Source organism: Triturus cristatus, chromosome 6 (genome assembly GCF_964204655.1).
Source record: "Triturus cristatus chromosome 6, aTriCri1.1, whole genome shotgun sequence".
NCBI lineage: Eukaryota > Metazoa > Chordata > Amphibia > Caudata > Salamandridae > Triturus > Triturus cristatus.
The window spans coordinates 1,930,164,177-1,930,182,988 of NC_140589.1; the positions used below are offsets into that span (position 1 = coordinate 1,930,164,177).

The 18,812-nt window shown below is 50.3% G+C and overlaps 1 protein-coding gene across 1 annotated transcript in view; it reads left to right on the forward strand.

Moving 5' to 3' along the window:
- Positions 1–18,313, forward strand: part of LOC146822513 (NACHT, LRR and PYD domains-containing protein 12-like) — a 221,502-nt gene extending 203,189 nt beyond the window's left edge. The window contains exons 11-12 of the mRNA XM_085613631.1: positions 12,878–13,045; positions 18,244–18,313. Of these exons, the coding sequence (XP_085469757.1) occupies positions 12,878–13,045; positions 18,244–18,313 (238 nt within the window). The remainder of the gene's footprint in view (positions 1–12,877; positions 13,046–18,243) is intronic.
- Positions 18,314–18,812: the final 499 nt, after the last annotated feature.

Genomic DNA, 18,812 nt, shown 5'->3' on the forward strand with positions numbered 1-18,812 from the left:
CATTGAATAGCAGTATCTTCCTGAACCCCTCCTCCGGTGTGTCTTCTCCCCAGGCCGGGGTAGTTTACACGGCTCGTGGAACAGTAGCATCTTGCAAAGCCCCCCTCTCGTGTGTCTTCTCCCCTTGCCGGGGTAGTGTACATGGCTCATTGAATAGCAGTATCTTCCTGAACCCCTCCTCCGGTGTGTCTTCTCCCCAGGCCGGGGTAGTTTACACGGCTCGTTGAACAGTAGCATCTTGCAAAGCCCCCCTGTTAGACCTGGCACCTTGGCGTGAGTCTTCCTTCCACTTTTTGTCGCTGTGCCTCATGTGTTTTGCTGGTGTTAGCTGCTCAGAGCACTGTGCCACTGCCAACCAGTGCCACAGTGCAAGTGCTCCCTATTTAAAATGTATATGTTGGTTGGATTCCATGATTGGCTTATTTGATTTACTGTCAGACCCCAGTAAAGTGCACCAGGAGTGCCCAGGGCTTGTAAATACAAATGCTGCTGGTGGGCTTGCAGCACTGGTTGTGCCACCCACAGAAGCGGCCTCGTAAAATGTATCTAGGGTCTGCCATTGCAGAACCTGCATGCAGGCTGGTACTGTCATGCTGACTGGGCAAGTGCACCCACTTGCCAGTCCCTAAACCTTCCCGTAACTTCATATTAGTCACCCCTATGGTAGGCCCAAGGACAGGGTGCATTGTAAGCATAAGGTAGGACAAGCCCTGATGTGTGTGGCATGTCCTAATAGTGAATTACAGCCATTTTCGTTTTTCACTATTGCAAGGCTACCTGTTCCCATAGGCCAGAATGGGCTGTTAGAATTGTTACATCCTATGATCCTAACAGACCCAGGGAACATGGTAGAAATTTGAGTATAGTATGCCTGAACTCAGAATAATAAAATACATCTTTTAGTAAAGTTTATTTTAATATTCTGGGTTTGCAAATACCACTTTTAGAAAGTTGGTATTTGCTTGCCTAACCATTTCAGCCCGCCTCTGCTATGATGTGTATCTGCCTGTCTGGTTTATGTGAGTGACAGGGCTGGGGAAACCCAGAGGGGCAGGGCTAGGTAGCCTGGTGGAGAATAGAGAGATTAACATCCAGATGGGTGGGATGAGTGCACCTGGACTCTGAATAGGGCTGTGCTCTGCCACCACAATGCTGGCTCCACCTCCTGTGGAGCGGCTGATGTCTCTGCCCTGCACCCTGAATAGAAAGTCAGTGTCATGTCAACAAAGTGCTCAGGAACTGGTTTGGACTGGGCAAAGGCCCCTCTACCCCAGAGGAACAAAGGAATTAGGGATATAAGTATTGGGACCCTGCTCCCAAGAAATTAGATCCTGCTTGACAAGAAGAACCTCTGCCTGAGGAGAAGGAACTGGGAAAGCTGTAAGGAGGAGTACTGTCCCTGACCTGGGGGATTGGCCTGCAGTGGTTGCCTTGCTGCTGAAGGAGAGGAGAAAGACTACAAAGACTTTATTTCAACTTGAGCTTAAAAAGATCTCCAAGGGCTTGGAATAGAGCTTGCCTCCTCCTGAAGTCTCAAGAACAACAGACTTCACCCCCCAGCTCCCCAGAGTTCTTTGGAAGTGCCTGCTGCTGTTGGGCCTTCTGAGGGACTGCGTGTCGCAAGGAGCTGGAAGCGCGACTCGAGGAGAAGCGTGCCGCCGTCGGAGCTGCTGTCGGCGCATCTCGTAAAGTGTGTCACCGCTGCAGCTTCGCATCGAGCGGAAGCGTCTCGCATCAACCAAGAAGTGTCTCGCAACGCTGAAGAAGCGTGTCGCCATCGCAGCCATCGTAGCTGTCGCATCGCACCGCATCAAGAGAAGAGTCTCGCATCGAGGAAGAAGCGTGTCGCCATCGCAGCCATCGTAGCTGTCGCATTGTACCGCATCAAGAAAAGCGCCTCGCATCCACGGAGAAGCGTGCCGCCGTCGGAGCTGCTGTCGTCGCATCGCGTAAAGGGGTGTCGCCGCTGCAACATCGCATCGAGCGGAAGCGTCTCGCAAACATCAGAGAAGAGTGCCGCTGACAAGGCCGCTGTCGTCGCATCGCGTAAAGGGTGACGCCGCTGTATCTGACGCATCGAGTCGAGTCTTCTCGCAACATCGGAGAAGCGTAACGCATCTGGAAGATCTTCACGTCTTTTTTTCTTTGCACCAAAAACTTCATCGAATCGATATCGTTGCAACACTTTCGTTACCCTGCGTGTCGCATCTAAGGTACATTGACTTAAAGTGTCGCATTTAAGAACTTAAGAGAACTAAGCAAAATTCTACCATCTAAAGTAACAGTATTGTGTATTTTTGTCGTTTAATGGTCTTGTGGTAACTCTATATAAAGAATCCTTATTTTTAATATAAACCTGTGTGGTGTCCATTTGTAGTGTTGTCACTGGGTTACTCTATGTGTTCACAAATGCTTAACCTATAACGCTCTGAGATAAGCCTTGTTTGCTCGCGCCAAGCTACCTAGAGGGTGAGCAGGGGTTATTTTAGGCATGTACCCCCTTATCCTGACTAGAGGAAAGGTTCCCTGCTTGTCACAAGTACCTACCTGTGTCAACCAGAGAACCCGGATTCTAACACCCCCTCTGGTGTGTCTTCTCCCCATGCCGGAGTAGTGTACTCGACTCATTGAATGGCAGCATCTTCCTGAACCCCCACTCCGGTGTGTCTTCTCCCCATGCCGGGGTAGTGTACTCGGCTCGTTGAATAGCAGCATCTTCGTGAACCCCTCCTCCAGTGTGTCTTCTCTCCAGGGCAGGGTAGTGTACACGGTTCGTTGAACAGCAGCATCTTGCAAAGCCCCCCCTCCGGTGTATCTTCTCCCCAGGCCGGGGTAATCTACACATCTCGTTGAATAGCAGCATCTTCCTGAACCCCCACTCCAGTGTGTCTTCTCCCCATGTCGGGGTAGTTTACACGGCTCGTTGAACAGTAGCATCTTGCAAAGCCCCCCTCTGGTGTGTCTTCTCCTTAGGCCGGGGTAATCTACACGGCTCCTTGAATAGCAGCATCTTCCTGAACCCCCACTCCGGTCTGTCTTCTCCCCAGACCGTGGTAATCTACTCGGCTCGTTGAATAGCAGCATCTTCCTGAACCCCCACTCCGGTGTGTCTTCTCCCCAGACCGTGGTAATCTACACGGCTCCTTGAATAGCAGCATCTTCCTGAACCCCCACTCCGGTGTGTTTTCTCCCCATGCCGGGGTAGTGTACATGGCTCGTTGAATAGCAGTATCTTCCTTTGCCCCTCCTCTGGTGTGTTTTCTCCCCATGCCGGGGTAGTGTACACAGCTCGTTGAATAGCAGCATCTTCCTGAACCCCTCCTCCAGTGTGTCCTGTCCCCTGGCCTGGGTAGTTTACACGGCTCGTTGAACAGTAGCATCTTGCAAAGCCCCCCTCTGGTGTGTCTTCTACCCATGCCGGGGTAGTGTACACGGCTCATTGAATAGCAGTATCTTCCTGAACCCCTCCTCCGGTGTGTCTTCTCCCCAGGCCGGGGTAGTTTACACGGCTCGTGGAACAGTAGCATCTTGCAAAGCCCCCCTCTCGTGTGTCTTTTCCCCTTGCCGGGGTAGTGTACATGGCTCATTGAATAGCAGTATCTTCCTGAACCCCTCCTCCGGTGTGTCTTCTCCCCAGGCCGGGGTAGTTTACACGGCTCGTTGAACAGTAGCATCTTGCAAAGCCCCCCTGTTAGACCTGGCACCTTGGCGTGAGTCTTCCTTCCACTTTTTGTCGCTGTGCCTCATGTGTTTTGCTGGTGTTAGCTGCTCAGAGCACTGTGCCACTGCCAACCAGTGCCACAGTGCAAGTGCTCCCTATTTAAAATGTATATGTTGGTTGGATTCCATGATTGGCTTATTTGATTTACTGTCAGACCCCAGTAAAGTGCACCAGGAGTGCCCAGGGCTTGTAAATACAAATGCTGCTGGTGGGCTTGCAGCACTGATTGTGCCACCCACAGAAGCGGCCTGGTAAAATGTATCTAGGGTCTGCCATTGCAGAACCTGCATGCAGGCTGGTACTGTCATGCTGACTGGGCAAGTGCACCCACTTGCCAGTCCCTAAACCTTCCCGTAACTTCATATTAGTCACCCCTATGGTAGGCCCAAGGACAGGGTGCATTGTAAGCATAAGGTAGGACAAGCCCTGATGTGTGTGGCATGTCCTAATAGTGAATTACAGCCATTTTCGTTTTTCACTATTGCAAGGCTACCTGTTCCCATAGGCCAGAATGGGCTGTTAGAATTGTTACATCCTATGATCCTAACAAACCCAGGGAACATGGTAGAAATTTGAGTATAGTATGCCTGAACTCAGAATAATAAAATACATCTTTTAGTAAAGTTTATTTTAATATTCTGGGTTTGCAAATACCACTTTTAGAAAGTTGGTATTTGCTTGCCTAACCATTTCAGCCCGCCTCTGCTATGATGTGTATCTGCCTTTCTGGTTTATGTGAGTGACAGGGCTGGGGAAACCCAGAGGGGCAGGGCTAGGTAGCCTGGTGGAGAATAGAGAGATTAACATCCAGATGGGTGGGATGAGTGCACCTGGACTCTGAATAGGGCTGTGCTCTGCCACCACAATGCTGGCTCCACCTCCTGTGGAGCGGCTGATGTCTCTGCCCTGCACCCTGAATAGAAAGTCAGTGTCATGTCAACAAAGTGCTCAGGAACTGGTTTGGACTGGGCAAAGGCCCCTCTACCCCAGAGGAACAAAGGAATTAGGGATATAAGTATTGGGACCCTGCTCCCAAGAAATTAGATCCTGCTTGACAAGAAGAACCTCTGCCTGAGGAGAAGGAACTGGGAAAGCTGTAAGGAGGAGTACTGTCCCTGACCTGGGGGATTGGCCTGCAGTGGTTGCCTTGCTGCTGAAGGAGAGGAGAAAGACTACAAAGACTTTATTTCAACTTGTGCTTAAAAAGATCTCCAAGGGCTTGGAATAGAGCTTGCCTCCTCCTGAAGTCTCAAGAACAACAGACTTCACCCCCCAGCTCCCCAGAGTTCTTTGGAAGTGCCTGCTGCTGTCGGGCCTTTTGAGGGACTGCGTGTCGCAAGGAGCTGGAAGCGCGACTCGAGGAGAAGCGTGCCGCCGTCGGAGCTGCTGTCGGCGCATCTCGTAAAGTGTGTCGCCGCTGCAGCTTCGCATCGAGCGGAAGCGTCTCGCATCAACCAAGAAGTGTCTCGCAACGCTGAAGAAGCGTGTCGCCATCGCAGCCATCGTAGCTGTCGCATCGCACCGCATCAAGAGAAGAGTCTCGCATCGAGGAAGAAGCGTGTCGCCATCGCAGCCATCGTAGCTGTCGCATTGTACCGCATCAAGAAAAGCGCCTCGCATCCACGGAGAAGCGTGCCGCCGTCGGAGCTGCTGTCGTCGCATCGCGTAAAGGGGTGTCGCCGCTGCAACATCGCATCGAGCGGAAGCGTCTCGCAAACATCAGAGAAGAGTGCCGCTGACAAGGCCGCTGTCGTCGCATCGCGTAAAGGGTGACGCCGCTGTATCTGACGCATCGAGTCGAGTCTTCTCGCAACATCGGAGAAGCGTAACGCATCTGGAAGATCTTCACGTCTTTATTTCTTTGCACCAAAAACTTCATCGAATCGATATCGTTGCAACACTTTCGTTACCCTGCGTGTCGCATCTAAGGTACATTGACTTAAAGTGTCGCATTTAAGAACTTAAGAGAACTAAGCAAAATTCTACCATCTAAAGTAACAGTATTGTGTATTTTTGTCGTTTAATGGTCTTGTGGTAACTCTATATAAAGAATCCTTATTTTTAATATAAACCTGTGTGGTGTCCATTTGTAGTGTTGTCACTGGGTTACTCTATGTGTTCACAAATGCTTAACCTATAACGCTCTGAGATAAGCCTTGTTTGCTCGCGCCAAGCTACCTAGAGGGTGAGCAGGGGTTATTTTAGGCATGTACCCCCTTATCCTGACTAGAGGAAAGGTTCCCTGCTTGTCACAAGTACCTACCTGTGTCAACCAGAGAACCCGGATTCTAACACCCCCTCTGGTGTGTCTTCTCCCCATGCCGGAGTAGTGTACTCGACTCGTTGAATGGCAGCATCTTCCTGAACCCCCACTCCGGTGTGTCTTCTCCCCATGCCGGGGTAGTGTACTCGGCTCGTTGAATAGCAGCATCTTCGTGAACCCCTCCTCCAGTGTGTCTTCTCTCCAGGGCAGGGTAGTGTACACGGTTCGTTGAACAGCAGCATCTTGCAAAGCCCCCCCTCCGGTGTATCTTCTCCCCAGGCCGGGGTAATCTACACATCTCGTTGAATAGCAGCATCTTCCTGAACCCCCACTCCAGTGTGTCTTCTCCCCATGTCGGGGTAGTTTACACAGCTCGTTGAACAGTAGCATCTTGCAAAGCCCCCCTCTGGTGTGTCTTCTCCTTAGGCCGGGGTAATCTACACGGCTCCTTGAATAGCAGCATCTTCCTGAACCCCCACTCCGGTGTGTCTTCTCCCCAGACCGTGGTAATCTACTCGGCTCGTTGAATAGCAGCATCTTCCTGAACCCCCACTCCGGTGTGTCTTCTCCCCAGACCGTGGTAATCTACACGGCTCCTTGAATAGCAGCATCTTCCTGAACCCCCACTCCGGTGTGTTTTCTCCCCATGCCGGGGTAGTGTACATGGCTCGTTGAATAGCAGTATCTTCCTTTGCCCCTCCTCCGGTGTGTTTTCTCCCCATGCCGGGGTAGTGTACACAGCTCGTTGAATAGCAGCATCTTCCTGAACCCCTCCTCCGGTGTGTCCTCTCCCCTGGCCTGGGTAGTTTACACGGCTCGTTGAACAGTAGCATCTTGCAAAGCCCCCCTCTGGTGTGTCTTCTACCCATGCCGGGGTAGTGTACATGGCTCATTGAATAGCAGTATTTTCCTGAACCCCTCCTCCGGTGTGTCTTCTCCCCAGGCCGGGGTAGTTTACACGGCTCGTGGAACAGTAGCATCTTGCAAAGCCCCCCTCTCGTGTGTCTTCTCCCCTTGCCAGGGTAGTGTACATGGCTCATTGAATAGCAGTATCTTCCTGAACCCCTCCTCCGGTGTGTCTTCTCCCCAGGCCGGGGTAGTTTACACGGCTCGTTGAACAGTAGCATCTTGCAAAGCCCCCCTGTTAGACCTGGCACCTTGGCGTGAGTCTTCCTTCCACTTTTTGTCGCTGTGCCTCATGTGTTTTGCTGGTGTTAGCTGCTCAGAGCACTGTGCCACTGCCAACCAGTGCCACAGTGCAAGTGCTCCCTATTTAAATTGTATATGTTGGTTGGATTCCATGATTGGCTTATTTGATTTACTGTCAGACCCCAGTAAAGTGCACCAGGAGTGCCCAGGGCTTGTAAATACAAATGCTGCTGGTGGGCTTGCAGCACTGGTTGTGCCACCCACAGAAGCGGCCTGGTAAAATGTATCTAGGGTCTGCCATTGCAGAACCTGCATGCAGGCTGGTACTGTCATGCTGACTGGGCAAGTGCACCCACTTGCCAGTCCCTAAACCTTCCCGTAACTTCATATTAGTCACCCCTATGGTAGGCCCAAGGACAGGGTGCATTGTAAGCATAAGGTAGGACAAGCCCTGATGTGTGTGGCATGTCCTAATAGTGAATTACAGCCATTTTCGTTTTTCACTATTGCAAGGCTACCTGTTTCCATAGGCCAGAATGGGCTGTTAGAATTGTTACATCCTATGATCATAACAGACCCAGGGAACATGGTAGAAATTTGAGTTTAGTATGCCTGAACTCAGAATAATAAAATACATCTTTTAGTAAAGTTTATTTTAATATTCTGGGTTTGCAAATACCACTTTTAGAAAGTTGGTATTTGCTTGCCTAACCATTTCAGCCCGCCTCTGCTATGATGTGTATTTGCCTGTCTGGTTTATGTGAGTGACAGGGCTGGGGAAACCCAGAGGGGCAGGGCTAGGTAGCCTGGTGGAGAATAGAGAGATTGACATCCAGATGGGTGGGATGAGTGCACCAGGACTCTGAATAGGGCTGTGCTCTGCCACCACAATGCTGGCTCCACCTCCTGTGGAGCGGCTGATGTCTCTGCCCTGCACCCTGAATAGAAAGTCAGTGTCATGTCAACAAAGTGCTCAGGAACTGGTTTGGACTGGGCAAAGGCCCCTCTACCCCAGAGGAACAAAGGAATTAGGGATATAAGTATAGGGACCCTGCTCCCAAGAAATTAGATCCTGCTTGACAAGAAGAACCTCTGCCTGAGGAGAAGGAACTGGGAAAGCTGTAAGGAGGAGTACTGTCCCTGACCTGGGGGATTGGCCTGCAGTGGTTGCCTTGCTGCTGAAGGAGAGTAGAAAGACTACAAAGACTTTATTTCAACTTGTGCTTAAAAAGATCTCCAAGGGCTTGGAATAGAGCTTGCCTCCTCCTGAAGTCTCAGGAACAACAGACTTCACCCCCCAGCTCCCCAGAGTTCTTTGGAAGTGCCTGCTGCTGTTGGGCCTTCTGAGGGACTGCGTGTCGCAAGGAGCTGGAAGCGCGACTCAAGGAGGAGAAGCGTGCCGCCGTCGGAGCTGCTGTCGGCGCATCTCGTAAAGTGTGTCGCCGCTGCAGCTTCGCATCGAGCAGAAGCGTCTCGCATCAACCAAGAAGTGTCTCGCAACATTGAAGAAGCGTGTCGCCATCGCAGCCATCGTAGCTGTCGCATCGCACCGCATCAAGAGAAGAGTCTCGCATCGAGGAAGAAGCGTGTCGCCATCGCAGCCATCGTAGCTGTCGCATTGTACCGCATCAAGAAAAGCACCTCGCATCCACGGAGAAGCGTGCCGCCATCGGAGCTGCTGTCGTCGCATCGCGTAAAGGGGTGTCGCCACTGCAACATCGCATCGAGCGGAAGCGTCTCGCAAACATCAGAGAAGAGTGCCGCTGACAAGGCCGCTGTCGTCGCATCGTGTAAAGGGTGACGCCGCTGTATCTGACGCATCGAGTCGAGTCTTCTCGCAACATCGGAGAAGCGTAACGCATCTGGAAGATCTTCACGTCTTTATTTCTTTGCACCAAAAACTTCATCGAATCGATATCGTTGCAACACTTTCGTTACCCTGCGTGTCGCATCTAAGGTACATTGACTTAAAGTGTCGCATTTAAGAACTTAAGAGTACTAAGCAAAATTCTACCATCTAAAGTAACAGTATTGTGTATTTTTGTCGTTTAATGGTCTTGTGGTAACTCTATATAAAGAATCCTTATTTTTAATATAAACCTGTGTGGTGTCCATTTGTAGTGTTGTCACTGGGTTACTCTATGTGTTCACAAATGCTTAACCTATAACGCTCTGAGATAAGCCTTGTTTGCTCGCGCCAAGCTACCTAGAGGGTGAGCAGGGGTTATTTTAGGCATGTACCCCCTTATCCTGACTAGAGGAAAGGTTCCCTGCTTGTCACAAGTACCTACCTGTGTCAACCAGAGAACCCGGATTCTAACACCCCCTCTGGTGTGTCTTCTCCCCATGCCGGAGTAGTGTACTCGACTCGTTGAATGGCAGCATCTTCCTGAACCCCCACTCCGGTGTGTCTTCTCCCCATGCCGGGGTAGTGTACTCGGCTCGTTGAATAGCAGCATCTTCGTGAACCCCTCCTCCAGTGTGTCTTCTCTCCAGGGCAGGGTAGTGTACACGGTTCGTTGAACAGCAGCATCTTGCAAAGCCCCCCCTCCGGTGTATCTTCTCCCCAGGCCGGGGTAATCTACACATCTCGTTGAATAGCAGCATCTTCCTGAACCCCCACTCCAATGTGTCTTCTCCCCATGTCGGGGTAGTTTACACGGCTCGTTGAACAGTAGCATCTTGCAAAGCCCCCCTCTGGTGTGTCTTCTCCTTAGGCCGGGGTAGTTTACACGGCTCGTTGAACAGCAGCAGCTTCTTGCAAAGCCCCCCTCCGGTGTGTCTTCTTCTCAGGACTTGGTAATCTACACGGCTCGTTGAATAGCGGCATCTTCCTGAACCCCTCCTCCGGTGTGTCCTCTCCCCTGGCCTGGGTAGTTTACACGGCTCGTTGAACAGTAGCATCTTGCAAAGCCCCCCTCTGGTGTGTCTTCTCCCCAGACCGTGGTAATCTACACGGCTCGTTGAATAGCGGCATCTTCCTTATCCCCCCTCCGGTGAGTCTTCTCCCCAGGCCGGGGTAGTTTACAAGGCCCATTTAATCATGGGACTAGACATGACGCGACATGATGTGATGTGGCCACAACCATCTAGAAGTGCAAAGGTCTTGTGATGTAGGAAAAAATGGAGATTGAGAGGTATTGCCACCATGGCGGTGGAAGGTGGGCACTGGCGGTCAGTGTAGGGGAGGACTCGGGCACTCCTCTTCACCTCTGGATCTCATCCTCTCTACTGGAATTCATAAAAGGACTCAAGACCTGTATGTTCGACTGAGCCTCAGCAGCAGTACTCTCAGCTCCTGGATACCCTCACAGGTGATGAGTTGTGCTTTACAAATCCAGGTTTATTGAGTGATTGGTTGATTAATGAGTTGATAGTGGCAGATGTGCGAATGCCAGGAAACTGCAGCGTTTGGGACATATAGAACATGACCAGAGATGGTGGGTTTACAAGGCACCTTTTCTAACAAAGCAATATAAGGGACTCAGTAGTAAGGAAGGAGGGGTCAGTGGAGGAAGCCCCCTGTAGTCAGAGTAGCCACTCAGTGACCCAGGTGGCCTCTGGATGGCAGATGTGGCCCAGTAGCGGCTGCTACCGGACGGGAGTTGTAGGGCAGGGGTGTGAGGGGGAGGAAATAAAAAAAATAACTTACCTGGGACGGCCAGCAGGCGTCTCTCCTGAGCCCTCTTCCTTCTTCCTGTCACCGTAGCACCCAGGCTCCGAGGCTCCCCTGAGCCAATTACAATGCTACAATGCAGCGTTGTGATTGGTCTGAGCACCATGAATCGGCGCTCATACGGGGACATGGAGGCTTTGCATGTTCCTCACCAGGCTGTGTAAAGCAAGCCTGGTGGGGAAGATGCACAATGCGCAGGACTGTTTGTCTGGCCGGAGAGGGCCGGCTGGGCAGTCACGCGCACCTAAGAAGTTCAAACCACTCCTCTCCCTGCTCTGGCCAGCCTCACCCCGCCCGACAGCCACTGACTTCAATAGGAAAAATAAAACGATAATAACAATATGTTATTATCATTTTATGTTTCCTTTTGAGCAGTGGGCGATGCTCCTCCACCTTAGCGGAGCAGCCGCCACTGCTGTAGCCCCTGGACAGCAGCATTATACCGCTTGTGAGTCATGCGGGATCTGGCAGCAACAAACACACCGGTACAAACAGGAAACAAGCAAAGACGAAAGGACCAGAGGAGGAGGAGAAGAGAGAGGTGATGACTGGGGACCTTCTGAAGGGACAAAAAGAAAGATGGAGCACTCAAGACATTTACGAGAAAGCAGCAGTGACAGACTCCAGGCTGAGAAAGGTTGAGAGCTGACTGTCGGAAGTTCAAACAACTGCGCCTTCTCTGGAGGTGATGATCACAAGGAAGGCCTGCAAACCCGGATCGTGGAGCCGTGGCTGGCATCATTTAGACTTCCTCAACAGTTCAGAAAGCGTTTCACACCGTGTTAGGGGGGAAGCGCTAGAGATATAACCTTACAGCTCATCAGGATGCCTTCAAAGCTTTGCTATCACTCAAGAGGAGAACGAAGTCTCGGGGAACACCAGAAGGGCGATCATCATCTGAGATTTTTGTTTCCTCGTCCTAAAAGCAGATGGTGATGGGACTGGAGCATTGAGGACACACTTTCGATGGCATATGACAACTCCTGACTACTCTGGTCCACCAGTCACCTGCTTTTGAGATGTAAGACAACAGACACCGGCTTTGCCAGGACAGTCATAGTAGCACTGACATATTCGACAGAGTGGTACAAACCAGTCCTAAAGATTGCAGGAACTTTAAAACGGAGGGCTATATTTATGACCCTGTTTGCGTAGTGTTTGCTCCTCGCAACGTGGTAAGTGCGCAACGCAAACCTTAAGTCAGATTTATGAAGCCATGTTAGGCCACTTAGCATGGCCGTGAGTGGTTTCATAGATCTGAAGTAATGCAGCGTAAATTGCTGCATTCCTTTCTCTGCTCTGGGAAGGCATTCCATGGGCATGTGTGGGTGTTCCTATGCAACTCTCATGGTTTTTGATGAGTCAAAAAGATACGCCTTCTCAGCTTTATTTCTCCTCAATACTTCCTCTTTCTATGTGTGCCGCATTCTGCATGGTGGAAGGGTGCCTGCGTTGGCACTAGGCAGCCAAAACAGCGCCAGTGCAGGTGAAGAGGAAGTAATGCACTCACCCACTGTGCTCCATACCTTTCATCCTCTGTGCACCACACCTTTCATCCTCTGTGCACCACACCTTTCACCCACTGTGCTCCACACCTTTCACCCGCTGTGCTCCACACCTTTCATCCTCTGTGCTCCACACCTTTCATCCTCTGTGCTCCATACCTTTCATCCTCTGTGCACCAGACCTTTCATCCTCTGTGACCACACCTTTCACCCACTGTGCTCCACACTTTTCACACGCTGTGCTCCACACTTTTAACCTGCTGTGCTCCACACCTTTCACCCACTGTGCTCCACACCTTTCAACCGCTGTGCTCCACACCGTTCACCCGCTGTGCACCAGACCTTTCACACACTGTGCTCCACACCTTTCATCCTTGGTGATCCACACCTTTCACCCACTTTGCTCCACACCTTTCATCCTATGTTTACTGGATCCTCTTGCTCAGTCTGATGCACCATCTTTCTTTTTAATTGCTTGTTCAGGTGAGTACTCCACACCTCTTTGTTTGCTCTTCTCGCATCTCTGTGTCTGATACATAACCCCATCTATCTCTCTTTGGTAGTTTGGACTCCATTGGCCTCACTGATAACTGCATCCCGGACCTTTGCACTGCTTTGGCCACCAATGATGCTTTGCAGACCCTGACTCTGAACTGTAACCACTTGACAGATACCTCCATCGCCTCCTTCTCCCAGCTGAGGAAGAGCCGTGGAGCCCTTCCCTACATAGGGTGAGTCTATGCGTGGTGGAAACTAGCGTCACTAAATGTGTGGTATGAACCAGGGTGAGTCGATGCGTGGTGGAAACTAGCGTAAGTACATGAGTGTTACGAACCAGGGTGAGTCGATGCATGGTGGAAACTAGCACCAGTACATGTGTGGTACGAACCAGGGTGAGTCGATGCATGGTGGAAACTAGCGTAAGTACATGTGTGGTATGAACCAGGGTGAGTCGATGCATGGTGTAAACTAGCATTAAGTACATGTGTGGTTCGAACCTGTGTGAGTCGATGCGTGGTGGAAACTAGCGTCAGTACATGTGTGATACGAACCGAGGTGAGTCGATGCTTGGTGAAAACTAGCGCCAGTACATGTGTGGTACGAACCAGGATGAGTCCATGTGTGGTACGCACCAGGGTGAGTCAATGTGTAGTGGAAACTAGCGTCAGGAACATTTGTGTTACAAACCAGGGTGATTCTATGCGTGGTGGAAACTAGCGTCAGTACATGTGTAGTACGAACCAGGGTGAGTCCATGGGTGGTACGGACTAGGGTGAGTCCATGTATGGTGGAAACTAGCGTCAGTACATTTGTGGTACGTACCGGTGAGTCTAATCACACTAGCATCTGCACATGTGTGGTACGAACCAGGGTGAGTCCATGTGTGGCGCAAACTAGCGTCAGTACATGTGTTGTACGAATCTGGGTGAGTCCTTGCATGGTGGAAACTAGCATCAGTACATGTGTGGTAAGAACCAGTGAGTCCAATCAAACTAGCATCAGTACATGTGTTGTACGAACCAGTGAGTCCAATCAAACTACCGTCAGTACATGTGTGGTTCGAACCAGGGTGAATCTATGCATGGTGGAAACTAGTGTCAGTACATGTGTGGTACGAACCAGGTTGAGTCGATGTGTGGTGGAAACTAGCGTTAGTACATGTGTGGTACGAAACAGGGTGAGTCGATGCGTGGTGGAAACTAGCATTAGTACATGTTTGGTACAGACCAGTGCGCCCAATCAAACTAGTGTCAGTACATGTGTGGTTCGAACCAGGGTGAGTCCATGCATGGTGGAATCTAGCGTCAGTACATATGTGATACAAACCAGTGAGTCCATGGGTGACACAAACTAGTGTCAGTACTTGTGTGGTACGAACCATGGTGAGACCACGTGTGGCGCAACCTAGTGTCAGTACATGTGTGATACAAACCAGGGTGAGTCTATGTGTGGAGCAAACTAGCATCAGCACATGTGTGGTCGAACCAGTGAGTCCAATCAAACTAGCATCAGTACATGTGTGGTACAAACCAGTGAGTCCAATCAAACTAGCATCAGTACATGTGTGGTTCGAACCAGGGTGAGTCCGTACATGGTGGAAACTAGAATGAGTACATGTGTGGTACGAACCTGTGAGTCCATGTGTGATGCAAACTAGTGTCAGTACATGTGTGGTACAAACCAGGGTGTCCATGTGTGGGGCAAACTAGCGTCAGTACATGTGTTGTACGAACCAGTGAGTCCAATCAAACTAGCATCAGTACATGTGTTGTACGAACCAGTGAGTCCAATCAAACTAGCATCAGTACATGTGTTGTACGAACCAGTGAGTCCAATCAAACTAGCGTCAGTAAATGTGTGGTACAAACCACTGAGTCCATTGTGAAGCAAACTAGTGTCAGTACATGTGTAGTACAAACCAGGGTGAGTCCATGTGTGGGGCAAACTAGCATCAGCACATGCGTGGTAAGAACCAGTGAGTCCAATCAAACTAGCATCAGTACATGTGTGGTATGAACCACGGTGAGTCCATGCGTTGCGCAAACTAGCATCAGTACATGTGTGGTACGAACCAGGGTGAGTACATGTGTGGTGCAAACTAGTCTCAGTACATGTGTGGTACAAACTAGTGTTAGTACATGTGTGGTACAAACCATTGAGTCCAATTAAACTAGGATCAGTACATGTGTGGTCCGAACCAGGGTGAGTCCATGTGTGGCGCAAACTAGCATCAGTACATGTGTGGTACAAACCAGGGTGAGTCTATGTGTGGCGTAAACTAGCGTCAGTACATGTGTGGTACGAACCAGTGAGTCCAATCAAACTAGCATCAGTACATGTGTGGTACGAACCAGGGTGAGTCCATGTGTGGTGCAAACTAGCATCAGTACATGTGTGGTACGAACCAGGATGAGTCCATGTGTGGTGCAAACTAGTGTCAGTACATGTGTGGTACCAACCAGTGAGTCCAATCAAACTAGCATCAGTACATGTGTGGTACGAACCAGGGTGAGTCTGAGTGGTGCAAACTAGTGTCAGTACATGTGTGGTACCAACCAGTGAGTCCAATCAAACTAGCATCAGTACATGTGTGGTACGAACCAGGGTGAGTCTGTGTGGTGCAAACTAGTGCCTGTACATGTGTGGTGCAAACCAGTGAGTCCAATCAAACTAGCATCTGTACATGTGTGGTACGAACCAGGGTGAGTCCATGTGTGGTGCAAACTAGCATCAGTACATGTGTGGTACGAACCAGGGTGAGTCCATGTGTGGTGCAAACTAGTGTCAGTACATGTGTGGTACCAACCAGTGAGTCCAATCAAACTAGCATCAGTACATGTGTGGTACGAATCAGTGAGTCCAATCAAGCTAGAGTCAGTACATGTGTGGTACGAACCAGTGAGTCCAATCAAACTAGCGTCAGTACATGTGGGGTACGAACCAGTGAGTCCAATCAAACTAGTATCAGTACATGTGTGGTACGAACCAGGGTGAGTCTGTGTGGTGCAAACTAGTGTCTGTACATGTGTGGTGCAAACCAGTGAGTCCAATCAAACTAGCATCAGTACATGTGTGGTACGAACCAGGGTGAGTCCATGTGTGGTGCAAACTAGCATCAGTACATGTGTGGTACGAACCAGGGTGAGTCCATGTGTGGTGCAAACTAGTGTCAGTACATGTGTGGTACCAACCAGTGAGTCCAATCAAACTAGCATCAGTACATGTGTGGTACGAATCAGTGACTCCAATCAAGCTAGAGTCAGTACATGTGTGGTACGAACCAGTGAGTCCAATCAAACTAGCGTCAGTACATGTGGGGTACGAACCAGTGAGTCCAATCAAACTAGCATCAGTACATGTGTGGTACGAACCAGGGTGAGTCCATGTGTGGTGCAAACTAGCATCAGTACATGTGTGGTACGAACCAGGGTGAGTCCATGTGTGGTGCAAACTAGTGTCAGTACATGTGTGGTACCAACCAGTGAGTCCAATCAAACTAGCATCAGTACATGTGTGGTACGAATCAGTGAGTCCAATCAAGCTAGAGTCAGTACATGTGTGGTACGAACCAGTGAGTCCAATCAAACTAGCGTCAGTACATGTGGGGTACGAACCAGTGAGTCCAATCAATCTATCATCAGTACATGCGTGGTACGAACCAGGGTGAGTCCATGTGTGGTGCAAATTAGCATCAGTACATGTGTTGTTCGAACCAGGGTGAGTCCATGCGTGATTCAACTAGCATCAGTACATGTGTGGTACGAACCAGGGTGATTCCATGTGTGGCGCTAACTAGTGTCAGTACATGTTTGGTACCAACCAGTGAGTCCAATCAAACTAGCATCAGTACATGTGTGGTACGAACCAGGGTGAGTCTATGCATGGCGCAAACCAGTGTCAGTACATGTGTGGTACGAACCAGTGAGTCCAATCAAGCTAGAGTCAGTACATGTGTGGTACGAACCAGTGAGTCCAATCAAACTAGCGTCAGTACATGTGGGGTACGAACCAGTGAGTCCAATCAAACTATCATCAGTACATGTGCGGTACGAACCAGGGTGAGTCCATGTGTGGTGCAAATTAGCATCAGTACATGTGTGGTTTGAACCAGGGTGAGTCCATGCGTGATGCAACTAGCATCAGTACATGTGTGGTAGGAACCAGGGTGAGTCCATGTGTGGCGCTAACTAGTGTCAGTACATGTGTGTTATGAACCAGTGAGTCCAATCAAACTTGCATCAGTACATGTGTGGTATGAACCAGGGTGAGTCTATGCATGGCGCAAACTAGCATTAGTACATGTGTGGTACGAACCAGTAAGTCCAATCAAACTAGCATCAGTACATGTGTGGTACGAACCAGTGAGTCCAATCAAACTAGCGTCAGTACATGTGTGGTACGAACCAGTGAGTGCAATCAAACTAGCGTCAGTACATGTGTGGTACGAACCAGTGAGTGCAATCAAACTAGCGTCAGTACGTGTGTGGTATAAACCAGGGTGAGTCCATGTGTGGTACAAACCAGGGTGAGTATGTGTGTGGCGTGAGCTGGGCTGAATATGTGTGTGGTGTATCATGAGCTAGGGTTCTACATGTATGTCGCAGGCTATGGTGAGTAAGTGCATGGTGTGAAGTAAGGAACGTACATGTCTGGTGCGAGCTAGGGTGAGAATGTTGGTGGTATGAGCTAGAGTATGTGAATGTCATGAGAGAGTCTGAGCAGCACAAACTAAGGTTAGTGTGTGCTTTGAGCTATGATAAGCATGTGGTGGGAACTGATGTAAGTGCATGGTGTGAGCTAGGGTAAATGTGGTACAAGTTAGGGTAAGTGCGTGGTGTGAACTAGGGTAGGTGCATAGTGTGCTAGGGTAAGTGCGTGGTGCAAGTTAGGGTAAGTGTGTGGTGTGAACTAAGGTAAGGGCATGGTGTGAGCTAGGGTAAGTGTGGCGTGAGTTAGGGTACGTGCATGGTGCAGCCATCCCGCACCACCAGCCTGTCCTGCTGCCTTTTCTGTCTACACACCAAGGAACCCTAACAAAGCCTCCGCCTCGTATCCCAGGGTACTCAGCCATGGCTGTGGTGGTCTGCCAATATCGGTTGCGCCCCTCTAGATGGGATGGAAGTTTGGCACTCCGCCTTGGGTGGGGTTTAGGAGGTCAATCGAGGAACCCTTTTTTAGGGGGAGCAGGACCCTTGTAGACCAGTCGTGGTGCCTGGAGAAGTCTGGGAGCTCCAGAGATCCAGCTTGGGTCAAGCAGTCCTTCCATGTCTCATGGTCTCCATTGACCTCTTGTCAACAAGGGTTTTTGTAAATAGGATGCAAGTGAGCCTCAGTGAATGCGCATATGCAATGAGCTGCACACGAGGAAAAGCAAGAAGCTCCCAGCACATGCAACGCCCACCTAGTAATATCAGAGTATCTCTTGCAGGACCGCAGGCAATGGCTTCACTACTTCTGGTCGAGAACAACTTCAGCTGCTGATGGAGGACAGCGGATGACCTGTACAGGTAGAGTTAAAGTTTTATCACGTTGTTTACGTTTATCTGAACCCTGTAAACTGGAAGCACTTCCGGTTCTTAACTCTGCCCATGTCATGGATACAAACTCGTCTGTCACACCTTTACAGCTCATGTCTGAATCAGCCCAGAGTTTGCACAGACCAGTAGTAGTCCAGTGGAGAGAAGACAAAAAGCTGTGGTGTGTAGTGGGGCAAAAGCTGTGGTGTGAGACCACAGAGGCTTTTTAATCTTCATAGAGAGCCTAGAGGCCCCAAGCTGACCCACAGGATGGACAGCCTCCAGGTCAGGGAAACACAGAGGGAAACAATGACTGCATGAGGTAGAAGAAAGACTAAGGTCTGAAAACCCTAGTGGTTGAATCCAGGGAAGAGGCTGTGACAAAGGGCTGACCAGTGGACTCAAACGACCCAGTGGTGTAACACAGGCCCCCACAACCCGGGGGGCCTGATCCCAGGGGGCCCCCTCAGCATAGTGCCAT